At 43.8% G+C, this 20595-nt stretch overlaps 1 protein-coding gene across 2 annotated transcripts in view; it reads right to left on the minus strand.

Moving 5' to 3' along the window:
* RAPGEF3 (Rap guanine nucleotide exchange factor 3) overlaps positions 1 to 19355 on the minus strand; it is a 68303-nt gene extending 48948 nt beyond the window's left edge. For both annotated transcript variants that reach the window (XM_042448015.1, XM_042448014.1), the window contains exons 1-2: positions 19125 to 19355; positions 17484 to 17702 (exon numbers count right to left, since the gene is read on the minus strand). In XM_042448015.1, coding sequence (XP_042303949.1) covers positions 17484 to 17702; positions 19125 to 19130 — 225 coding nt within the window. In that variant the 5' untranslated portion in view covers positions 19131 to 19355. The remainder of the gene's footprint in view (positions 1 to 17483; positions 17703 to 19124) is intronic.
* Between the last annotated feature and the right edge of the window lie 1240 nt (positions 19356 to 20595).

Raw genomic sequence — 20595 nt, forward strand, 5'->3', positions numbered from 1 at the left:
TCCTCAGCTTACTTCAATTGCTGTAAACTAAGCTCAAAGTGCAAAGGAAGTTCGCACTCAATTAATTCAGAAGGGGAAAGGAGAGGAGAGGCAGAATCTTGCCCTACCCAGTCGGCTCAGATAAATGGTAAATGACTGCAGCCTTTTCTAACTTTCTCATGAATAACGTCTGCCATCTTGTTCACACTCTGATGTTGCTTGGCCAGTCATGTCCTGATTTTCATCTGTTAAGTGTTGAAGGATATAAGTCCAGCATCTGAAAAGTCACACTTTGTCCTTCACTGGTGTGCAACATGGTGTTACTCTTCTCTAGCCCTAACTCATGCAAAGGTAGTGTGGCCAGGGGAGGAACTTTCAGGAAGGGATCGTTGAGGAAAGCAAATGTTCCCCAGCCAGGTAGGAAACTTTGAACAAAACAGCTGGACTTTACAACTCCCATCCAAAGCTAAACATCAACAAGTACCTTATCTCGGGCTAAACTTTGAAAGTTTCTTCTGAAAAGAATGAATACAGTGACATGATGAAGGAATTCACAACTGATCAGTGGTATAGGATGATGTTCTGGATTCTAAAAGTGAGTCCCACAGGAGCATCACTCTCCTGCTGCTCAGTATTAAAGGTATTACAGACCTCAACCAATAACTGTATTAATTCTTAAAAGTAACTTTCCATGCTCTGGTGTTGGGACTCCAGACACAAACATCTAACACCAAACTCCAACGACTGAAAATGCGCCAGGGGCCCAAACTAGAGATATCCCCTAATTCTTCACTTATTTCATTCCTGAAGAAAGCAACTAGTAGTGTGAACAATCTTCTTCCCACCACGAAAAGGTTTTTGGTAACTACAATTTTTGAAGATTATTTGCAGTTCAGGATTTATTCTGTGCAAAATTTGCACATGGATTTTTATTATTTATTTATTTAATTAATTAATTTTGCACAGACAATAGCAGTTTCTCAGCAGACAGTGCAATCTCTTGTGCAGAAAATGCTGTACTTGATGGTACAATATATTCTGAGGTTTTTGAACCAAAAACAGCAGTTTCTGCACAGGAATCAGCAGTTTCTGCTCAGAAAAAAATCAGCCTTCCTGGGATACAACAGTAAGATATGTCATTTTCTTCAGAAATATGAAAGAAATATTTTCTGTATAAAAATGACCTTACTGCCTCAGGAAATACTGTAAAGATTTTCATCCGTCCCTGTTTCTCATCATCAGAGTTTCCAGTCACTTAAGAAATCTGTTTTTCAACCATTTTTGAATATTTTTAAACATTCCTCCCATCCCTACTAAAACCCTCATACAGGTAAGGAAGAAGTATTGGCACCCACACTGCCACCTGGCATGGCATGGCTGTGGCAGTCAGGTGTTAATCCTGCAGCAATGGGAGCACACCCAGCCCACAGTTCTTGCCGTTACATCCCCAGGGGATAATGAAGCTTATGCTTTTAGACAAACTGTAGGTTCAATTCACAGACATACCCATGTTAATCTGGAATACCACTATGCAAAGTAGCATCTTTGAGACTTAACTGTGCAAAAGAAGTTGCAGCATAAGCATTTGTAGACTTGGTCTACTTCCTCAGGTGCATGGAGAGCAAGTCTACAAAAAGCTTATGTAAACAACTTTTTCTGCTGATTGGTTTCAAAGATGCTACAAGAACCTTTTGCAATCTTTAGTTTGACGTCTTTTATTCTAGGCTCAAGTCCAGACAATGAAATTGGCATCCATGGAAACATCCACAGCTCAACCTAAGGCCCACTTTTTGTGTTCCTTTGCTTTGTCCACAACAGAAATGAGAGGAAGTGATCAAACCACAGCTCCTGTTCTCTTGGTTCCAAGAAATGTCCTCTCAGTCAGCACACTCTCTTCCCACCCACCCATCCAAGGTGCCTTGTTGCCAGCTTGCCAGGGCTTCTCATTTCCCTCACAAACAGGAGGACTCCACCCTCTCCTCAGGGTGTTGACACTCGGCAAACATCACAAGGGCTGCCAGCTGCCAGGAGCAAGTGAAAACCGCCTCAGGTCCAAACTTGGCTCTGAGAAGAAGAAGCTCACCCTCAGGCAGGCCAAATGGCACATTGGCAGAGCTCAGTTGGCAGGCCCCAAATTCCTCACAGGTCTCATCTTGTGGATCCAGTGATCAAACGAAGTGTCAGTCAATATACACCTAAGTAGGACATCCCTGAAGCAGCATCCTTGCATACCAAAGTCATGCAGAAAAAAGAAAATGATTGGTGTCCTCTAGTACAGCTAATTAATTTCATATCCTCCAACTGTCCTGATTTGGCAGAAACAGTGTCGATTAATCTTCTGTCATCCTATCTTTTCAGCTCCTTCTAAAATGTCCCAATTTTGCTCTCCTTCTCCCACTTCCCTGCTTTCTCTTCAGTTTACTTCAAATCTTGTCCTTCCCAGGAGGCTCAGGCAAGAACAAACTGCTGCAACATCTTCTACCTTATGCATTCTTCTTCATTTGTAACCTTTGCCACCTGGCCCAAACACATCCCAGTTTTCATCTGTGAGATGTTACAGAATATTATTTTTGTTTCCTTGCATCTGGACCTATAATAAGGTATCAAGCAAAACATCTAGGAATAGCCCAAGATATTTTGCTGCCTGAGGTGAAGGATAAAATTGGCCCCTTCTCGATTTTCTACATCCAAAAGTCAATGCAAACAATAGGCAAATCTTCCTGGCAGTGGATCAAAATACCAGAGAACAGCAGGGTGGGTGGTGTAGCACATACCAGTCTATCCTCCAAAATTGCACTCCTGTCCACCTTGCAAGCATTTGCCATTTTAGACATTCATCTCCTTTGCTTAATGGTTGGGCTGGCCTCTGCCTCCACAATCAGATGTAGACAGGTTTAACTAAGTGAGACTACAAATAAATGAAACTACCTCCCCATGCTCTATATTTCTATATAGCAACACAATGAATATGAGATCAGAAGACAGGAACATGGGAAACAAAACCCACAGCTTAATGGAGGAGCCCTTGGTTTGCATGCAGAAGGTCCCAAATTCTGTCCCAGCATCTGCTGGGAGGAGAGCAAACTTCCCCAGACAGGCATCCTGCAGATATATTCAACCACAATTTCCACCCTCCCCAGCCCACACACACAGTATACTTGGAAAGACTGGTGAGATCTATGGCTGGAAGGCTGGTGTGAAGCAATGGCCTTCTTAGAAGAAGGCAGATTCCTACTGTCCTAAAAGTCAAGTTTCATTGAATCCTACACAGAACATAAACTCGGGCCTAATCTGCGCTGCAAAAATAGTGCAGTTTGACACCACTTTAACTGCCTTAGCTCATGCTCTGGAATCTTGCTATTTGTAGTTTGTTGTGTCAACAGAATTCTCTGGCATAGAAGCCTAAATATCTCACAACACTACAAATCTCAGAATTACATAGCATTGAGTCATGGCAGTTAAAACAGTGTCAAACGGCATTATTTCTGTAGTGCAGATCAGACCTCAGTCTTCTCTTCTGTTTGATCATCCACAACAGAGAGAGTGCATCAGAGTGAGAATAACTGCTTACTCTCATGGAGAAACTAAGACAAAATGTAATAGTAATGAATGAGGACAGTTCCTAAAGATAGACTCTATTGCTATGCACACAGGAGGAAAGAATGTTAAAGAGTTCTTTGTCTACAATTTACTTAGTGTGGGAAATTAGCTAAGGAGGGTGAGTAGAGTGAGCTAAGCAGGAGAATGAACATAAATAGCCCAAAGTTAAAAGTGGATTATGCTCTGTGTGGTAAAACAGGAACATAGATCCCAGCCATAAGAAAAGACAGAAGAATGAGTATTGCTATAATCTTCATAGCCTTTTCAAAGAAGCCTGTCTAATCTGCAATCTCTGAAGCTAGGGATGCCATAACCCGGCGGCCCCCGTGACAATCACGCTTTTGGGGGGCCCCTCATGGTCACGGCCCGGTTTGGGGGCCCCCCACGCCTTGTTCCTGGTTTGGGGTCCGCTCCTCTGCGCTCGGCTGTGCGTAGCCTAGAGAGCAGCTCTTTAAAACATCTGCCACTCAGAGCTCTTATATACCAAGTGAGCCCACTTGGTATATATACCCTCAGGAAGCCTTACTTTCCAGGTTACAGTGAGAAAAGAAAAAAAGGCCATAAATCGTTCATGTTGTCTGGGAGTTTAATTGCCTCATCTTTTAAATGTAAACCGCGTCAGTATTCTTGTAATTCTTTATCACAGGATCGTTTTTGAGGCCCTAAACACCTTTAATTGTAATATGCAAATTTATCCCGAAGCTGACCAATGGGAAAGAAGCTTGGGTTGGTTTTCAATGGCTTGGTGAAGGAAGAGCTTTTGCCTTGCTTGTAAATAGGAAGGGCTTTGGGGTAGCAAAGGCTGCAGAAATAGTTTGACTCCCCCCTTAAACATCCATGGCTCAGTGCTATAGGATTCTGGGAAGTGTAGTTTCTTGTGGCACCAGAGCTCTTTTGACAAAAGGAGGCTGAATAGTCCACAGCGGAGGCGTTGCCTGAGGAGGGCAGAGCGATGGAAGAGAGGAGGCTGCTCCGGATGGTCCTGGCACTTCCCTTGGCTCCCTCCCTCCCTCCGCCTCCTCCTCCTCCTCTCGGAGCAGCCCCACAGCCAAGCTCATTCACACTCCCAGGCTTTTCTCTCCCCCCCCCCCCGCACTTTGAGACCCCTTTAACTGCCAAAGCTCAATGCTCTGGAATTCTGGTGTCTGAGGCATTTGGCCTTCTCTGTCAGAGAGCTCTGGTGCCACAATAGACTACAATTCCCAGGATTCTCCAGCACTGAGCAGTCTCAAACTGGACCATTTCCTCAGTGTGGATGCACCTGGGGAGGAATTCTGGGCACTGCAGTTCAACTAAGTTTGGAGAGTTATGGGACTCCCTGTCAGAGATAGCTCTGGGGCCACAGTGTACTACAATTCCCAGCATTCCCCAGCACTAACCCAGGACAGTTAAGTCACTCTCAAACTGGATTATTTCCTCAGTGTGGATGCAGCTTTGGTGAGGAACTCTGGGCATTTCAGCCCAGCATTGTTTTATCTCTACAGTGTATTTTGGACCACAGACAAGGTGACCAGGCATCCTCCTCCTTTTCCAGGACATGTCCTCCATTTGGATCATGGCTAAGAAGCATGGATTTATAATTACATGGGTGTTTTTAGCTTTTATTTTTGGCTATGTCCTATATTTTTTTGCTTGGGTGCCCTACATTTTGGGGTGAGGGCATTGGTCACCTTGGTCAGGTAGCTTTCCAGGGGTTTAACTGCCATTCTGCTGTGGTGCTGGAACAGACCACCATTCCCAGAATTCCATAGCATTCAGCTGAGGCAGTTAAAGTGGTCTCAAACCAGATGATTTCTCCAGTGTAGATGCAGCCCAAGCCTTTTGCCTCTCTTATGTCTGAGATTTCAAAGCCCAGTCCTGGCACCACAACAAACTACAAATCCCAGGATTCCATAGGATGGAGTGATGAGAGTGAAAGCAGTGTGCAGCAGCCTAAGTTTGCTTAATGCAGTTCTTAACATGGTGCACCTCTTGCCTACAGAGTCTCCCAGGCCCCAGCGGGGCCCTAGAGTCCTCCAAGGCCTCGCTGGGGCTTGGGAGAGGCTGTCTCCCAGGCCCAGCGAGGCCTTGGAGAAGGTTTAAAAATGTAGGACCTTTTTTTTGGTTAATTTCCTGGCCAGGAAATTTTAAAAAAATGTCCTACATTTTAAGCCTTGTCCTACATTTTTTCCCAGTTTTGAGGCCTCCCGGGATGGCAACCCTAAGGAAGAGAGAGAAACCCGGACATTTTAAAAGCAGCGATGAAAGTGGGATGGCAGAAATTAATTGGGATTATCCCTGTCAAATCAGGACAGTTGGAGGATATGTCTTCTCCCCAACCCAACATGCCAGTACCCCAAGCTAGCCCTAGCTATTTGGCTGCTGAGATAAAAGATAAGATAGTGTCCCTATTTCCATTCCAGATTCAGAAGTTTATTGGACTAACAATTTCAATACAGGCAATAAAATAACTTTTTTCCACCACAAGTGAGGGCAGCTAGTTTTGGGGATTAGTACAGTCTGTGTAGTACAGGGGACTGGCCAGGGAGCTCAGAAGGAAGAGCCAATGGACTGTTTTGCTGCTCCCTTGCACATACCGACCAGGGCTGTTGTCTCATTCTAACAATAGAACCAATCCAGTTAATACCACCCTTCTTCTTGTTTCTCAATGGGCCTGTTTTTGCTCCTGTCATTACTCACCACCCAAGTTGAACACCCAGAAGGAGTGATATATTTATTTCTGATTCTTGCATGGCTACATTTTAAGTATGTTAGGACTCCACATGGTTTAGTGGAACTGCCACTTACTGAATAATCTTTACCCACACTCCACCTCATTACCTGATAAATTTTGTTGTCACAGAAACCACTTTCAACTTGAGAATGGCAGCACTTCTAAACCTCTGAGATTTGGCATGGGAAGCTTTGACAGCTGAGCACAAGATTAACTGCATTTTATCCTGCTTATGGTTTTGACATAGCTCTCTGCAAGCACTCATTAAGTGTAGGGATGGTTCAGAAACATTATGAATAAATAAATAGATTGTTGACTGATTAGACACTGTACTTGCTCAATCCCACAAGTGTTGAATCTAAGAATCTATTGAGAAATCACTACTATGTCAGATAGAACATGAGCTCACACACATGCACACAAATCCACTGAGCTATTTGAAATTAGAAGGGTGTTTTTGATATAGCAGGACGTAAGCCTCAGTCAAACTCCCCTGTATCAAATTCACTTGCAAAAATTCAAATTTCTATACTCCTTCATTTGAATTCTCCTAAATTCCTATTTAGGTATCCTACTAGATTTAAGAAGTGGTGACTGAAGCACATTTTATATGAACCTGGCAATGTAACATTGCACTACCTTGAGTTATAACTTTGTTGAAAGTGAGTTCCTAAAAGTTGACTTTCAAATGTTAATTTTAAAATTCAACTTGAAATGTTAATAGGTGCAACTTGAATTGTGTACAGAAGCTCCCTCATTTCAGGTTTATTTTAGCAAGTCTTAAATGGGGCTGTCCACACCCCCAATATGGCCAAAAGTAAACCCTGCCTGCCATACTATCTTTGCATGTTTTAACACAGGGGAGAGAGGAGGTTTGTGCAGGAGTCTAAAGATTTGTCTATGCTTGTGTTCACCAACCACATGCCCTTCAAACCTGTTGGATTACACTTCTCATCAATCCAGCCATCTTGGCAAATTGGCATGGATGATGGGATTTGTGGTCTAAAACATTTGGATTTGGGAAGGTTGGGAAAGGCATATGGGGTGTGTGGCTGATGTATGGCCCAAATCCCAGTTCTGGTATGAACAGACTGGACAATATCTGGCACGTTCAGCACCAGAACTGCGTTACACCTCCCTTAAACCAAACTTTTAAAAGTTGCCTTTCACTCAGATTTTTAAAGTTACCTTTGCCCTGCATTCTGGTGCTGGTGCAGCTGTTTGCAGTGTGTCCTGTTGGTTGCCTGGTGTATCTGCCACTGTCACTAGTCACTCACTATGAGGTCAGAATGAGATGACCAGCCGCATGATTAAGGCTGGGTGTTTCATTCTGACCTCAGAGCAAAGCATGTGTGAACAGCCACAACTGTACCAGAGTAATTCGGGGGCCAGAATACTTTGGGCTACCCCCATGCAGACAAGGCCTAAGGCTGTTCTTAGAATATTTGCAGATATCTTGGCGATAGGACCCAAGTCTAAACATGATATTCATTTATGTTTCGTATATACCTTTAGAGAGCCAGTGTGGTGTAGTGGTTTGAGCACTGGATTATGACTCTGGAGATTAGGGTTTGATTCCTCACTTTGCCATGAAAAACACTGGGTGACTTTGGGCAAGTCGCATGCTATTAGCCTCGGGAGAAGACAATGGCAAACCTTCTCTAAACAAATCCTGCCAAGAAAACCCCATGATAGGCTCGCCATAAGTCAAAAATGACTTGAAAGCACACACCACCATCACCATATACCTTATACAAATAGCTTCAATGTAATTTTATATACAATATTTTAAATTATTTTGTGAATGAAACATAGGGGCTTGACACACTGCCCCAAAAGGGCAGGCTGGAGCCATGTGTTTTAGCTCCCAAGGGAGCCCGCAGCAGCCAAACCGTGCGGCCTCCTCCGCACCAAAACGAACCCGGAAAAAACCAGGTTCCTTTTGAAGTGTGCGGGTGCTGCCATCAGTGCGCCATTAGCACAATGTGGCACGTCAATGACCCAAGCGTGGCACCTGACATATGGACACAGCACCACACTTGCATCATCATGTTGGCCCCCGTGTGGACAGGAAGCCGCCATAATGGCGGCATTGTACTGACTAGGGTTTGGGAGTGTGCGGTTGATGCATGCTCCTAAACCCTAGAATCAGCGCTGGCATTCTGCTTCCCACCCATCTGTCTTGGGCCAAAGTATGTGTCACTGAATAATCCAAAAGCCAAGGTGTCTTTGGCCCGGTACAGACCGCTGGAAATTTGTTCAGTTCAGTTGTTGCAAACTGAGGCCAATTTTAGAGCTCAGTGCGGCCCCATCCAGATGGGGGCCTCCATGATGACGTAAGTGTGATGCAGTATCTAAATGTCGCCATGCTGTGTGTGCATCATTGCTGCATGCGAGTGCACCATTGGCGCACTCATGGTAGCCTCTGTCAGGAATAAAAACAGATGGCTCCAGCCCGCCCTTTTGGGGCGGTCTGTCTAACCCCATTATTTCAGCCAACCATGTGGACAATTTTGGATTTCTGTGTATTTTGGATTTCAGAATTCCAGATAAGGGAGACTCAACCTGTACAGGGAACTGAGCTCCGGTTTACAATACAGGCAGCTGTTGCATTGACATACTTGTTCTGCTTTTCTGTGCCCTTAGCCCTGCCCAGTGCTTGGACAGAACACAGAAAACAAAACAAAAACACAGTTCCTCACTGCTAGATAGACCACTAGTCTGATAATATATAAGACAGCTTTGATTGTACCTGTTGCTTTCCTGATTCCTCACTCCCTGTGTCTTGTATATACTGTATCTCCCCTTTCCCTAATCTTTCACCCAAGCCAAAGCAAATGTTCACTTCCCTTGGTCTGATTTTCAACAACAAAGCAGGCCATTCACTCTTGGAAATATCTTCAGTACTTTTTGCTGCATAGAATTGACACCTCAAAGCTCTTGAAAGCAATTATGTTTTGTTGCAGCTAACATATGAGAAAACAAAAGCATAACCAAAAAAACCCCACGAACAAATGAAAAACCTGCTATAAAAAGATATGACATATCACAGGGATAGTCCCCCACCTGGCCATGTCAGTATAATAGCTGAGACTAGGCAGGGTGCAATGTAAAACTTACATCAGATGAGCACTGGGCACAGACGAAACTAAAGCTGATGTGACACTGGCATTTTAAAGGGCTTTAATCATCACAATGGAATCTGTCCCTGCTTCATAGCATATGTATTAACACAATTCATACATCATTTTATTCCTGCTTTCGATATCATCATATTTCTGACAGCTAGAAGATACTCCCCTACTTGCCTCCCAAATTGCTCTGAGAGTAGGTTACGGGTTAATATACACTGCAGAATTAATGCAGTTTGACACTAACTGTCATTGCTCAATGCTTATGGAATCCCAGGATATGTAGTTCTGTGAGATATTTAGCCTTCTCTGTCAGAGACCTCTGGTCCCACAACAAACTACAAATCCTAGGATTCCATATGATGGAGCTATGACAGTTAAAAGGGTATCAAACTATATTATTTCTGCAGTGCAGATGCAGCCTAGGTTACAATTCCATGACATGCAGTGGTGACTCTTCTTGCACGGGTAACCTTCCCCTTGGCACTTCCTGCACTATCTGCCTACTATGCCCTTTGCTATCATGTCTCTCTGATGCCTTGTATCTGCTAGGTACATTTATAACCTGCCTTTCATCCAGTGAGTTCAAGGCTAAGTACTTGAGACTACTTTTCCCAGCTTTATGTTCGCAACAATTCTGTTTGAAAGGTTCAGTAGACTAATTCAATAAATTGATCTGTCTGTCTGTCTGTCTGTCTTATGCAACACAACAATCACGGGAGAAGGTAGGCCAAGCTAAAAGAATAAGTTTGGCCCAAAGGCAACCAATAGATTTCATGGTTCTGTGAAGAATAGAAACCAGATTCCCAAATCTAACATTCTAATTATTACGCCACAGTATTTCCCTTTGACATGATTGGGGAAATTCCTTATCAGTCTCATGTTAATCTCTTGGTTCCTACTCTATGTGTTGTTTTGTAAAGGTAGTTTGGTTCCTTCCTTCCTTCCTTCCTTCCTTCCTTCCCCCTTTTAAAGGAGCAACTCGGAACTAAGTAACTGCATTTTTGTAATTACAGTTATAGTACAATACAAGCTGCACTCTGCCAAATAAAGCAACACCTGAGCAGATCAAAGACAGAGTGTATTTCCCCATGTTGCTAGACTAGGAATCTTGATCTTAATGCAACAGAGCTTTCCTTGTGTTCTTAACACCTATCTGTATCCCTGTGCCCTAGAATCACAATAAAATTGTCCACAAACAGGCCTATTCCCCCACATATTAGAATGACCCTGCTAAAAAATGTGTAAAAGTTTAGCATGCACCCTATGGCAACAATGGTCCTTCAGATTGTTATACTACTATGCCCACAATGTCTTACCTTTGTCCATCCCATCGAAGGGCCAAAAGATTTCTTGACCCCATGCTATACAGCCATCATGTGGAAGAATTTGGAAATCTGTTTGCATACAGCAACATCTGTTTCATGGTACTGAGCCATTCATATGATGTAGTCCCACAATGGAGGGTTTGGTGTATGCTACCTCATAAGTGACTCTCTCCCCCTAAAAAGCTAACGTCGACTTTAGCATTTTTATATAGTGCTGTCAGAATATACAAAGCAGTTGATATACATTTTAAAGTATCTATTGCCACACCCTATAACATTTTGCAGATGAAAACACATGTGGCCTAAGCAACATTAGGAAGTGGTCAAGATGGCAAAAGCTATTAAGGAGGAAGGACACACAAACTAAGGGAGGCTGCAGTTGTTTGCTTTTGTCTGAACCTCCTGGGAACAGCAAGATTCTGCCCTCCCATCTCCTCCCTGCTGAGCTAAGTAAATGCAAACTCCTTTGGCACTTTGAACTCAGTTTGCAACAACTGAAGTTAAGCTGAGGACAAAGGGGGAAAGTGCGGGGTTGGAGTCACTCAGTGCGGTCACTCATGGGAGTTTATCAAAAGGGAGTAATTTCTCTTAAAATCGAATGAAAAGAAAGTGGGGCCAGAATGCATTCAGTTAAAGTCGCTAGTTTAGTGCAATTACATGAATGCGCATTGCATTTGAACTGGCTCCCCATTGCCCAAAAATAGCATGCCATTGCCTGAATTTGCGTGTGGCAGTCTATCACTCAATAACGTGAAACCACATGATTGCGTTCAGACTAACTTCTCATTGCCCGAATTTGTGTGTAGTGGGTTATCACACAATAACGTGAAACCCCATGATTGCATTCAGATTGCCATCGGATTATACTTCCAGTTCCCCTTGTCTGATAAACCCCATGATGTTACCCCTCTAACACACACTGACCCCCCTCCCATACCACCACCATACACAATGCTTAGTAATGTGTTTTGTTTTGTTTTTGTACTAATGTTACTCATAAATCATAATTCCTGTATATCACTGAAGGTAATGGTAATAGTTGTGACATAAACAACTAACAAAATTAAAATTATACCTTCATATTATAATATTATATGCACAGCGTCGGAGTATTTACATGTACATAGTTTCATGTGGTTAAAGTGAAAATTAGTAAGCTGTCATGTTTTCAAATAAAATGTTTGAAAAAATAAAAAATATTGTAAAAATATTTTAAAATTAAAATTTTAAATTAATTTTGTTAAAAAAGAAAAAAACCTGGGGCCTCCTTTCTCCTCCTACTGAGACTTGCCCTATTCACACCTTGTCTTTGGCATTTTAAAGGGTTCCAGTTTTATGCCACAGCCTGTTTTTGCACAAAGGCAGATGTTTGGGGATGTTTTAATTGGACTTAGTGTTTAATTTTTAAAAAGTAACTATTGTGTCACATACTGATGTAGACATTTTGTTTTAAATTACACTGTAAGCCACTTTGGGTCCCAGGTTGGGAGAAAAGCAGTATATAAATAGAGTAAATAAATAAATATTTTTTCAAGACAGTCCTAGGGGGAAAGAAAAATAGAAATGGAGACCTTAAACTTCAGCATGTTACACATTCACACATGCTGTAACCACTCTAGCTCCTCATGTCTTTGGTTCCTCAATATTTGCAAACAAATTAAATAGCTTCTGTTCAGTCGTAGTGGTTTGAATGTTGGACTACAAATCTGGAGACCAAAGTTTGATTTCCAGCTTAGCCATGAAACCCATTGGGTCACCTTGGGTAAGTCACACTCTCTCAGCCTCAGAGGAAGGATTTCCTGTTTCTTCTAAGCTTAGCTGCAGTCTACAGGATGATAGTGTTAGAAAATGTCAATCCTTTCAAATCCAAAAGTCTGGGTACTTCCATACCCTCCAACTGTCCCTATCTGACTGGGATAGTCCTGGTTAATCCTCTGTTGTGTCACTTTTTCAGTTAATTTAATAATAATAGTAATAATAATAATATGATTTATTTATAGCTCGCCTTTTCACGGGGAATCAAGGCTGGTTACAAAATATAAAAACAATTTGTCCTGATTTCAGCTGAAATGTCCTGATTTCACTCTCTTCCTCCCTTTCTCCAAAACTGTCTTCAGTTGCTGCAAAATGAGTTAAAAGTGCAAAAGTAGCTTTCACTTATTTAACTCAGGAGGTGGGTGGGAGGAGAGGAGAGGGTAAGTAAAGATTATTGCACATGTTTTTCTCCCAAGCTGGGCACGAGCATAAACTGCTTAAAACAGATGTTTTTGCATGTCTCTGTACCCAGCTTTGAGGCATCGTGTACCCGATCCAGACTTCTCCTAGACTCCAAGAGACGGGGAAACAAGGTAAGAACTGGGCACATAGGCATGCAGAAATCATTTTTAAGTGATTTACACCTGTGCCCAGCCCGTGCCCAGCTCAGGAGAAAAACATGTGCAATAACCTTAAAATTATTTTTGACACAGTGCCTCCTCCTTGAAAAGGGTCAAGAGAGGGAAGTGTCCTGGACAGCCTTGGATGATGCATTGTCATTTAACCTCTCCTCCCTTCTAACATTGTCTGGAGGCTCAAACTGGCCCTTAGAGCAACTTGGAGGAAGGGCAGAACACCAGTGTAACAAGTGGAAAAATAAACACACAGCCAGTAGTTTTTGTCTGTGTAGAGTGTGTGATCAGCCCACCACAAGTTTGCAGCAAACCCATGATTTCTCAAAGTCAAAGCTCTCCTTCAATAATCCCAAGGGGGGGGGGGGGGGACAAGGTAATGGTGAAAAAGAAACACTCTCACAAAGTTCAGAGAGGCACACGGTTTTTTATTACTATTTCCAAGGCAGTTAACTTCCCCAAAGTCTTGAGTGTTGGGGAAATTGTAAGAATAAAATCTATGGGCATGACACATGGCTGAAATGAAGGACTCCACATATGCAAACCTTGAAGAAATCCTATCCTCTCCAACATTTCACAGAAAAAAATGGGATATGTGTTGCTAAGTAACATGAGAGTGTAGTCATGATGGGAGAAGTTATTAATGAAGAAAAACACACAAGCTAGGGGAGGACGTCCCAGTTTGAAAAAGGGGCGTCTCTTCTAGATGCCCCTTACCCTATCACAGACTCAGTCCGTACAAAATGGTGGTGCCCTGTTCATACGGGCACCGCCATTTTGACATAGTGGACACTCTGTGTCCACACGTGGCGCACCGGAAGTGACGCCACGAGTGCGCCCTTTGGCACTCACGGTGCCTCTTCCGGGGCCTGAGAAGGAGCGTGATTTCCTCGCTCCTTCTCTGCAGCGTCTGGGAGCCGCGCCGTTTAAAGGCTGCGGTTCCCGGATGCTGCAAGCGGAGGCAGAGCCAGACCGCTGCTTCTCAGCGTTCTGTAACGTGCCCCCGTTCCTTTTACAAAAATAGTTTTCACTTGTTTAACAGTGTGGGGGGAACAAAGGAGGGGGCAAAATCTTGCCCTTCTGGAGGGCCATCCAAAATACTTGTCTGTACGACTTGTCTATACAATTAAAATATTCCTCATTCTAGTCAAATAGAATGCAATCCCACCAAATGCAATTTGGAAGAGTTCAGGCTTTTTGTGGGGGGAGGGTTAAAAACTCCATAAACTCAGCAGAAAAAGGTTTCCTGGACTATCCGTGAGTATCCATGCACAAGGATTTGTATTATCAAACAAGTGGCCATCCACCTGATTCCTGTGGATTCGGATTGCTGTAATTTTTGGCCAAGATGAATAGATGTGAATTTGCACAGGAAAGTGAAGACAACTAAATGCCACTGTGGATGTGCAAAAATCTGCAGCAATTCACATAATACAATTACTGTACATGTAGACTAGCCCTAAATCACAGATAAAGGGGGAAACTGGGAGAAGGGGAGAGAAGCTAGAACATTTTAAAAGTTGAAAAAGTGTGACAACAGAGAATGAAGCCAGACTGTCCCTGTCAAGTCAGGACAGTTGGATGGTATGAGAGGTTGCTTTGGGGACTGCAAGTACCAGAATGCTCAATGGACATCCTGACTGGGCAGAGGTCTGAGAGCTTTAGTCCAAAAAGGTACATTTTACAAGCTTTGACAAGGCAGAAAGGTCACATATCCACTAAGCTGGAAGAATTTGTTCCACACCCAAGTGAACAGGTATTTTCTCCTGCCTGCAGGTCTGCCTGATCATCATCACCAGCTGAATCCTCTCATAGAAGAAATTGCAGAGGAAGAGGGCTCCCCAGGGGAAGCCTAGGCTGTTCACTTTAGTCTACGGAAGGGCGATGGCCCCCTGGGAACTGGAGCAGCCAAACATTGCCAGGAAGAAAAAACCAGTCGGCTCTAGCTTTGGCTGGCTGCCCACTTTGGCCGGATTTCTGGCGACAAGCAGGCTCTCTGGTCCCTACAGGCAGAGGCAGGAAAATGGGGGAAAGTATGAACAACCCTTTTAGGAAGTTGCCCTGAAGGGCAGGACTGGAATAGCAGCTGTCCAGAAAGCAAGATAAGGGTGAGTTGAGGAGGATGAGGAGAATTGTGGTTGCTTGGTCAATAAATGAACTTTGCAGGAGGGGTGAACCCCTGTATCCCAGGTTTGTTGTTCTTGTATGCCTTCAAGTTGTTTCCAACTTATGGCGACCCTAAATCTAACCTATCATGGGGTTTTCTTGGCTAGGTTTGTTCAGAGGAGGTTTTCCACTGCATTCCCCTGAGGCTGAGAGCAGGTGACTTGCCCAAGGTCTCCCAGTGCCTTTCATGCTTGAGTTGAGCAGCAGTAAATAAAGGGGGAAACAGTGGTGTCACTAGGGTTGGTGTTGCCCCAGTACAGAAAGACATCTTTCAATTTCTGCCTGCTCTGCCAGACACAAATTATTTGCATTTTTCAAGATGGAAAGCCATTACTGCAAAGGGATAGGTGATGAAAACACAGTTGTGGTAGTAAGGCAAATTGTAGACCGCGGAGTTAGCGGTGGTATGAGAGAGGGGAGGTTTAGATAGCAAATCAGCCCTGGTACATTTGTAAAACCTCCTGTTCATTCTGCTGACTGGGGCCTTGGGAAACTTCTTCCAAAGTCCTGCTCTGATGGTTCTGAGGAAATGAGGAATATTCCATATTGAGGAATAAATGAGGATCCCATGCATCCCATACTGAGAAGGTGCAAGAAAGACTTGATGAGCAATGAGTGGGATGTTCAAATGCAAGGCATTGCAAAATATGAATGCCCTACCAAGCACAGGGGTGAACAACCCCGGCCCTCCAGATGTTCTTAGGATTGAATTCACCATAATCCCTCACCACTGACTATGCTGGGAGATGTAGGCCAAAATCACATCTGGAGGGCCAATATTGCTCACTCTTGTTCATTCTGCTGAGTGGGGCCTTGGGAATCTACCCCCAAAATGGTGATGTTGTGAAACTGAGGAATATTCCACATTGAGGAAGGCAATTCAAAGTTGCCCAACCCTGTTCTACAAGAACTTACAGATTTGTCATAAGATAGCTGAGAAGCCCACCTTGCATTTACAGTGAGGCGCACACTCCAAACTGTGTTATACACATATTCGTGTTACACTAGGCCCTTGGCCCTTAGAAGGACATGGTTTACTATCTAACACATGCACATATACACCAATCTGTCCATTTACTGACTGGCCTCAGTCAACAGACCTCTGCACACATTGACATGCTAATGCCTACACTGGTTCAAGATGCAAACACGTTCAACTGGCATGCATACATGATAGTTGCGAGGAGTACCAGGCCCCAGGGATTTGTAACACTACAAGGGCTTGATATTGAAGCTAAGTAATGAAAAGTCCTCTTAGAATTTTGTAATTCAAAACCCAATGTGAATTACCATATAGAGCAGCTATCCCCTGGTAGGTATTCATCAAATGTGTGAGAGTATAACTCCCATCTGCCCAACTAATATCCATGCCCAACAGGTTTAAAAAAAAGACACCACTCACAGCCTGGAAGACAAGCAGGGGACTATTGGTATAGACTTAAGACTGAGAAGTCCTGGGTTCAACTCTCTGCTCAACATGACTCATTGAGTGGACCAGTCACAGGCAACATTCTCACTCCCCCCATCCCCCTTTTTTCTCTTTCACGCACGCAGGCATGCACACACTTTCCAGATGTACAAAGGATAAACTGGGATAACCCTGAGCTCTGTTGGGGAAGGCAAAACACCAGCTTCATAAACAAACAAAAAGCATATGTGCAGCGGTCTTAACCATTTCTGTGATACCAGAAACAGGCAGGAAAACAAACAAACAGAAAGCAGAACTAGCGGGAATGCAACTCTGACATAGAACAGCAAGGAAAGGAAGCTCAACTATAATTCAAAGGGACAGGAGACAATGATGGAAGCTGTCCCAGAACATGCTTAAGTGGGGCATGTTTTGCCTTGTCTACACTCAACAAGATATGTATGTGTACAACTCCTGTTTTCGGAAAACGGCTCCATGTCCTTTCCAGAGCCAAGAACGTACTGATCCTTGGCCCTGTTTGTGTCAGTAGTGAGCTTTACCAGGCTGACTCCCAGTGGCCTGTAAAACCAGCTCCAGGCGTGATAAGGAACTTGCGGTTTGTCCCGGCTGAGTGAACCACCATTCCTATCTGTGTGCCCTGTTGTTTTAATCAACCTACCTAGCCAGCAAAACCACCTCTCTAAAAAACAAAACATCCACCCACATGCATCACCTGTGGGTCCACTAAAACCACAGAGCATCCTTACTCACCCATCGGATGCCCTGGATCCGTGGAACACTGCCCACCTGTCCCTCCAGCTGGATCCGGTAGCTGCAGCTGCGGAACAGATGCATCTTTCTCCAAAACAGGTCAAGGAGGCTGTCTTCAGAGATGGGATCCACTGGGAGACCTCCAGAGAGCTGGGCCGAGTGTGAGTTGTCACTGAATGGAAAGCTGACATTCCACCATCCCTGCCCACTCCGGACCACCTTTGGGAAGAAAAGGAAGCAGCTGGGAAAGAACAATGGTAGCAACTCCCTGCTTTGAAAGCTCTTATCTTCTGCTGACACAATGGGAAAGCCAATCTTAGGAGTTGCTGGAATTAGTGATCCCTGGACTCACTGGAAGAGCCAGATTGTAATAATACAGGAAAACATACAGGCAATGAATAACAACAACAACAACAACAACAACAACATGCATACATAAATTTGTTCTCTTGCATATATACTTTTTTAAAAATATATATTTTTCACAGGCATAATTTTTTAATTTTTTTTTATTTTACCTGAAATATTACATACTTTTTATACGACTTCCTAATCCCCAAAACACTTTACCCCAGCAATACTTTCAAAAAACTTTTAAGGCAGGTTAAAACTATTAACTCTGAGAGTGAAATGAAGACAGTGGCTTGTTTCAAGACCATCTTCTGATATTAGAGGTTAGATCTGGAGATTTCCCAGTCCTAGCTTGCTTTAGCTACCAGACACCTTTCTCTTCACTCTATGCCATGTCTGTGTGGTGATCCATTGAGGAGTCCACCCGGCATTCACTAAACTGAACTCTACTGACCACCAAATTATTTGATGTCCACTCACCAATCCCTTGATACAGTTCAGCATTATGCCCCCCCCCCCCCCCCCCCCCCCTGTTCCCCCCACCACTACCAGAGTACATTTCTGGGCGATGGTGAGAAGAATGGATTACAGGTTGAATATCCTTGATCCAGAATTCCAAATCCAAAACTATCCACATGGGTGGCTGAGACAGTGGCACCTTTGGTTTCTGATGGTTCAGTGTACACAAGATTTTTTCATGCACAAAATTATTTAAAATAATCTGCATAAATTTACTTTCATGTTCAGACTTGGATCCCATCTCCAAGACATCTTATTATGCCTATGCAAATATTCCAGAATCCCAAAGATTATTTAAAATATTCTGCATAAATTTACCTTCAAGCTAGGTGTATAAGGTATATGCAACAAATAAATGAATTTCATGTTTAGACTTGGATCCCATCTCCAAGACATCTTATTATGCATATTCAAATATTCCAAAAACCCAACGACTTTTGGTTCCCAGTATTTTGGGCAAGGGAGACTCAACATGGTAGATGCCTCCAGACAGCTCTGTTTTGTGTGTGGTTGCGTATGCTTTCAAGTCAGCTTTCAATTTACAGCACCCCCATGAATTACAGAGGGTTTTCTTCTACAAGGAATATTCAGAGGTAGTTTGTCATTGCCCCCTCGGAAATATAGCCTACAACACCTGGGATTCCCAGGTGGTCTCCCTTCCTAAGTAATAACCAGGCCTGACCGTGCTTAGCCTCCCAAGTCAGATGAGATCTGATGCCCTGTGCTTCTTAGGCAACTTCTAGATAGCACATCTCCCATCCACACACTCACCTTCATATCCCACACCTGCTCCACATGGAGAAGACTGCACACAGAAGGGCAAACAAGTCAGATAAGGGATGCCATTAGCAGGAAAAAGGAGTCAAATCCTTGATCAGGAGGACCACCAAGTCCCATTTGAGAGGGCGATCAAGCCATTTGTTGGTGGCACTCACTCAAAGATTGCCGGCTAGCACTGAGCAAGGAGCCACCAGGATCTTGCTGCTGGCTTCCTGGTCTGACACATAGTCCCAAGAAAGAAAAGAGAGAGAGAGAACACAGGCTCCTGCGCCTTCCCTCTTCTGGGAGCAGCAGGAGCAGGAAAAGAGCTGCCAAGGCTGCAGCCAGGAGAGCAATTTGGCCCTGTGCCTGGAGGCTCTCAGCTGGAAAAGCCTCTCACCAGGATGGCTGGGAGGACCACACCTCCCAGCCATCCAGCAGTGTGTGTGTGTGTATTTGTGTAACTGATTTGTGGCTGTGGAGGTCAGGAACCATTCTGGAAAAGCAAGTCTTGAGGAGTTCAAAGCAGCCTCAGGTGGCTTTGAAGCATCTCACAACTCTTTGAAAAAGAAAAATCTCCCCAAACAGGGCAGCAGGCCTTGCCTCCAGGCAGTTCTCAATCACAATGGATGCTGGCTTTTCTTTTTTGGGGGGGTTTCTCATATCTCTAGTTGACTAGAAGGCCTTGGGAGGGGTGGATTTGGAGGTGGGCTACCTTTCTCTTTCCAATTTTGTATGGGGCCAGGGTGACTGCCCGGTCTCCTGTTCCCAGACATGTCCAACATTTCAACCTTTGGTGCAGGAGGAATTCCAAAATGGCCTCCATTCTGAACATGATTCAGAAACAGCAGGGTATCTTTATATGAGTGTTTGTAACTTTTCATTTTGGAATGTCAATTTTTTTCTTGAATTTCCTACCTTTGGTGGTGCCTTGTTGTCCTTTGTGGTTAGGACATCTAGCATACAAATTTTCCATTGTTGTTGTGTGTCTTCCAGATGTTTCCAACTTATGGCGACTGTAAGGCAAACCTATCATGGGGTTTTCTTAGCAAGATTTGTTCAGAGGAGCCCTCATGACTAGTAGGTGAGTTGTTGTTGTGTGCTATCAAGACGTTTTTGATTTATGGAGCCCCTAAGGCAAACCTATCATGGAGTTTTCTTGCCAAGAGGTGTTCAGAGGAGGTTTCCCATTGCCTTCTTCTGAGGCTGAGAGCATGTGGCCTGCCCAAGGGGTTTCACAGCCAAGCTGGAAATCAAACCCTAGCCTCCAGAGTCGTAGTCCGAACCACTATGCCGTGCTGGCTCTCACAAATTTTCTCTACTATACTTCAACAGTGATGGTTTTGACTTGCTCTCAAATTCAGTCAACTACAGCTTAGAGTCTCAGTGCATGAGAAACCTCAAAATATATGCACCCCAAGACATAAATGTACAGCCAAAATTTCAAGTTTTACATCATTATTAAAACAACATATCCTCCAGC

The sequence above is a fragment of the Sceloporus undulatus genome, chromosome 2 (genome assembly GCF_019175285.1).
Source record: "Sceloporus undulatus isolate JIND9_A2432 ecotype Alabama chromosome 2, SceUnd_v1.1, whole genome shotgun sequence".
Lineage (NCBI taxonomy): Eukaryota > Metazoa > Chordata > Lepidosauria > Squamata > Phrynosomatidae > Sceloporus > Sceloporus undulatus.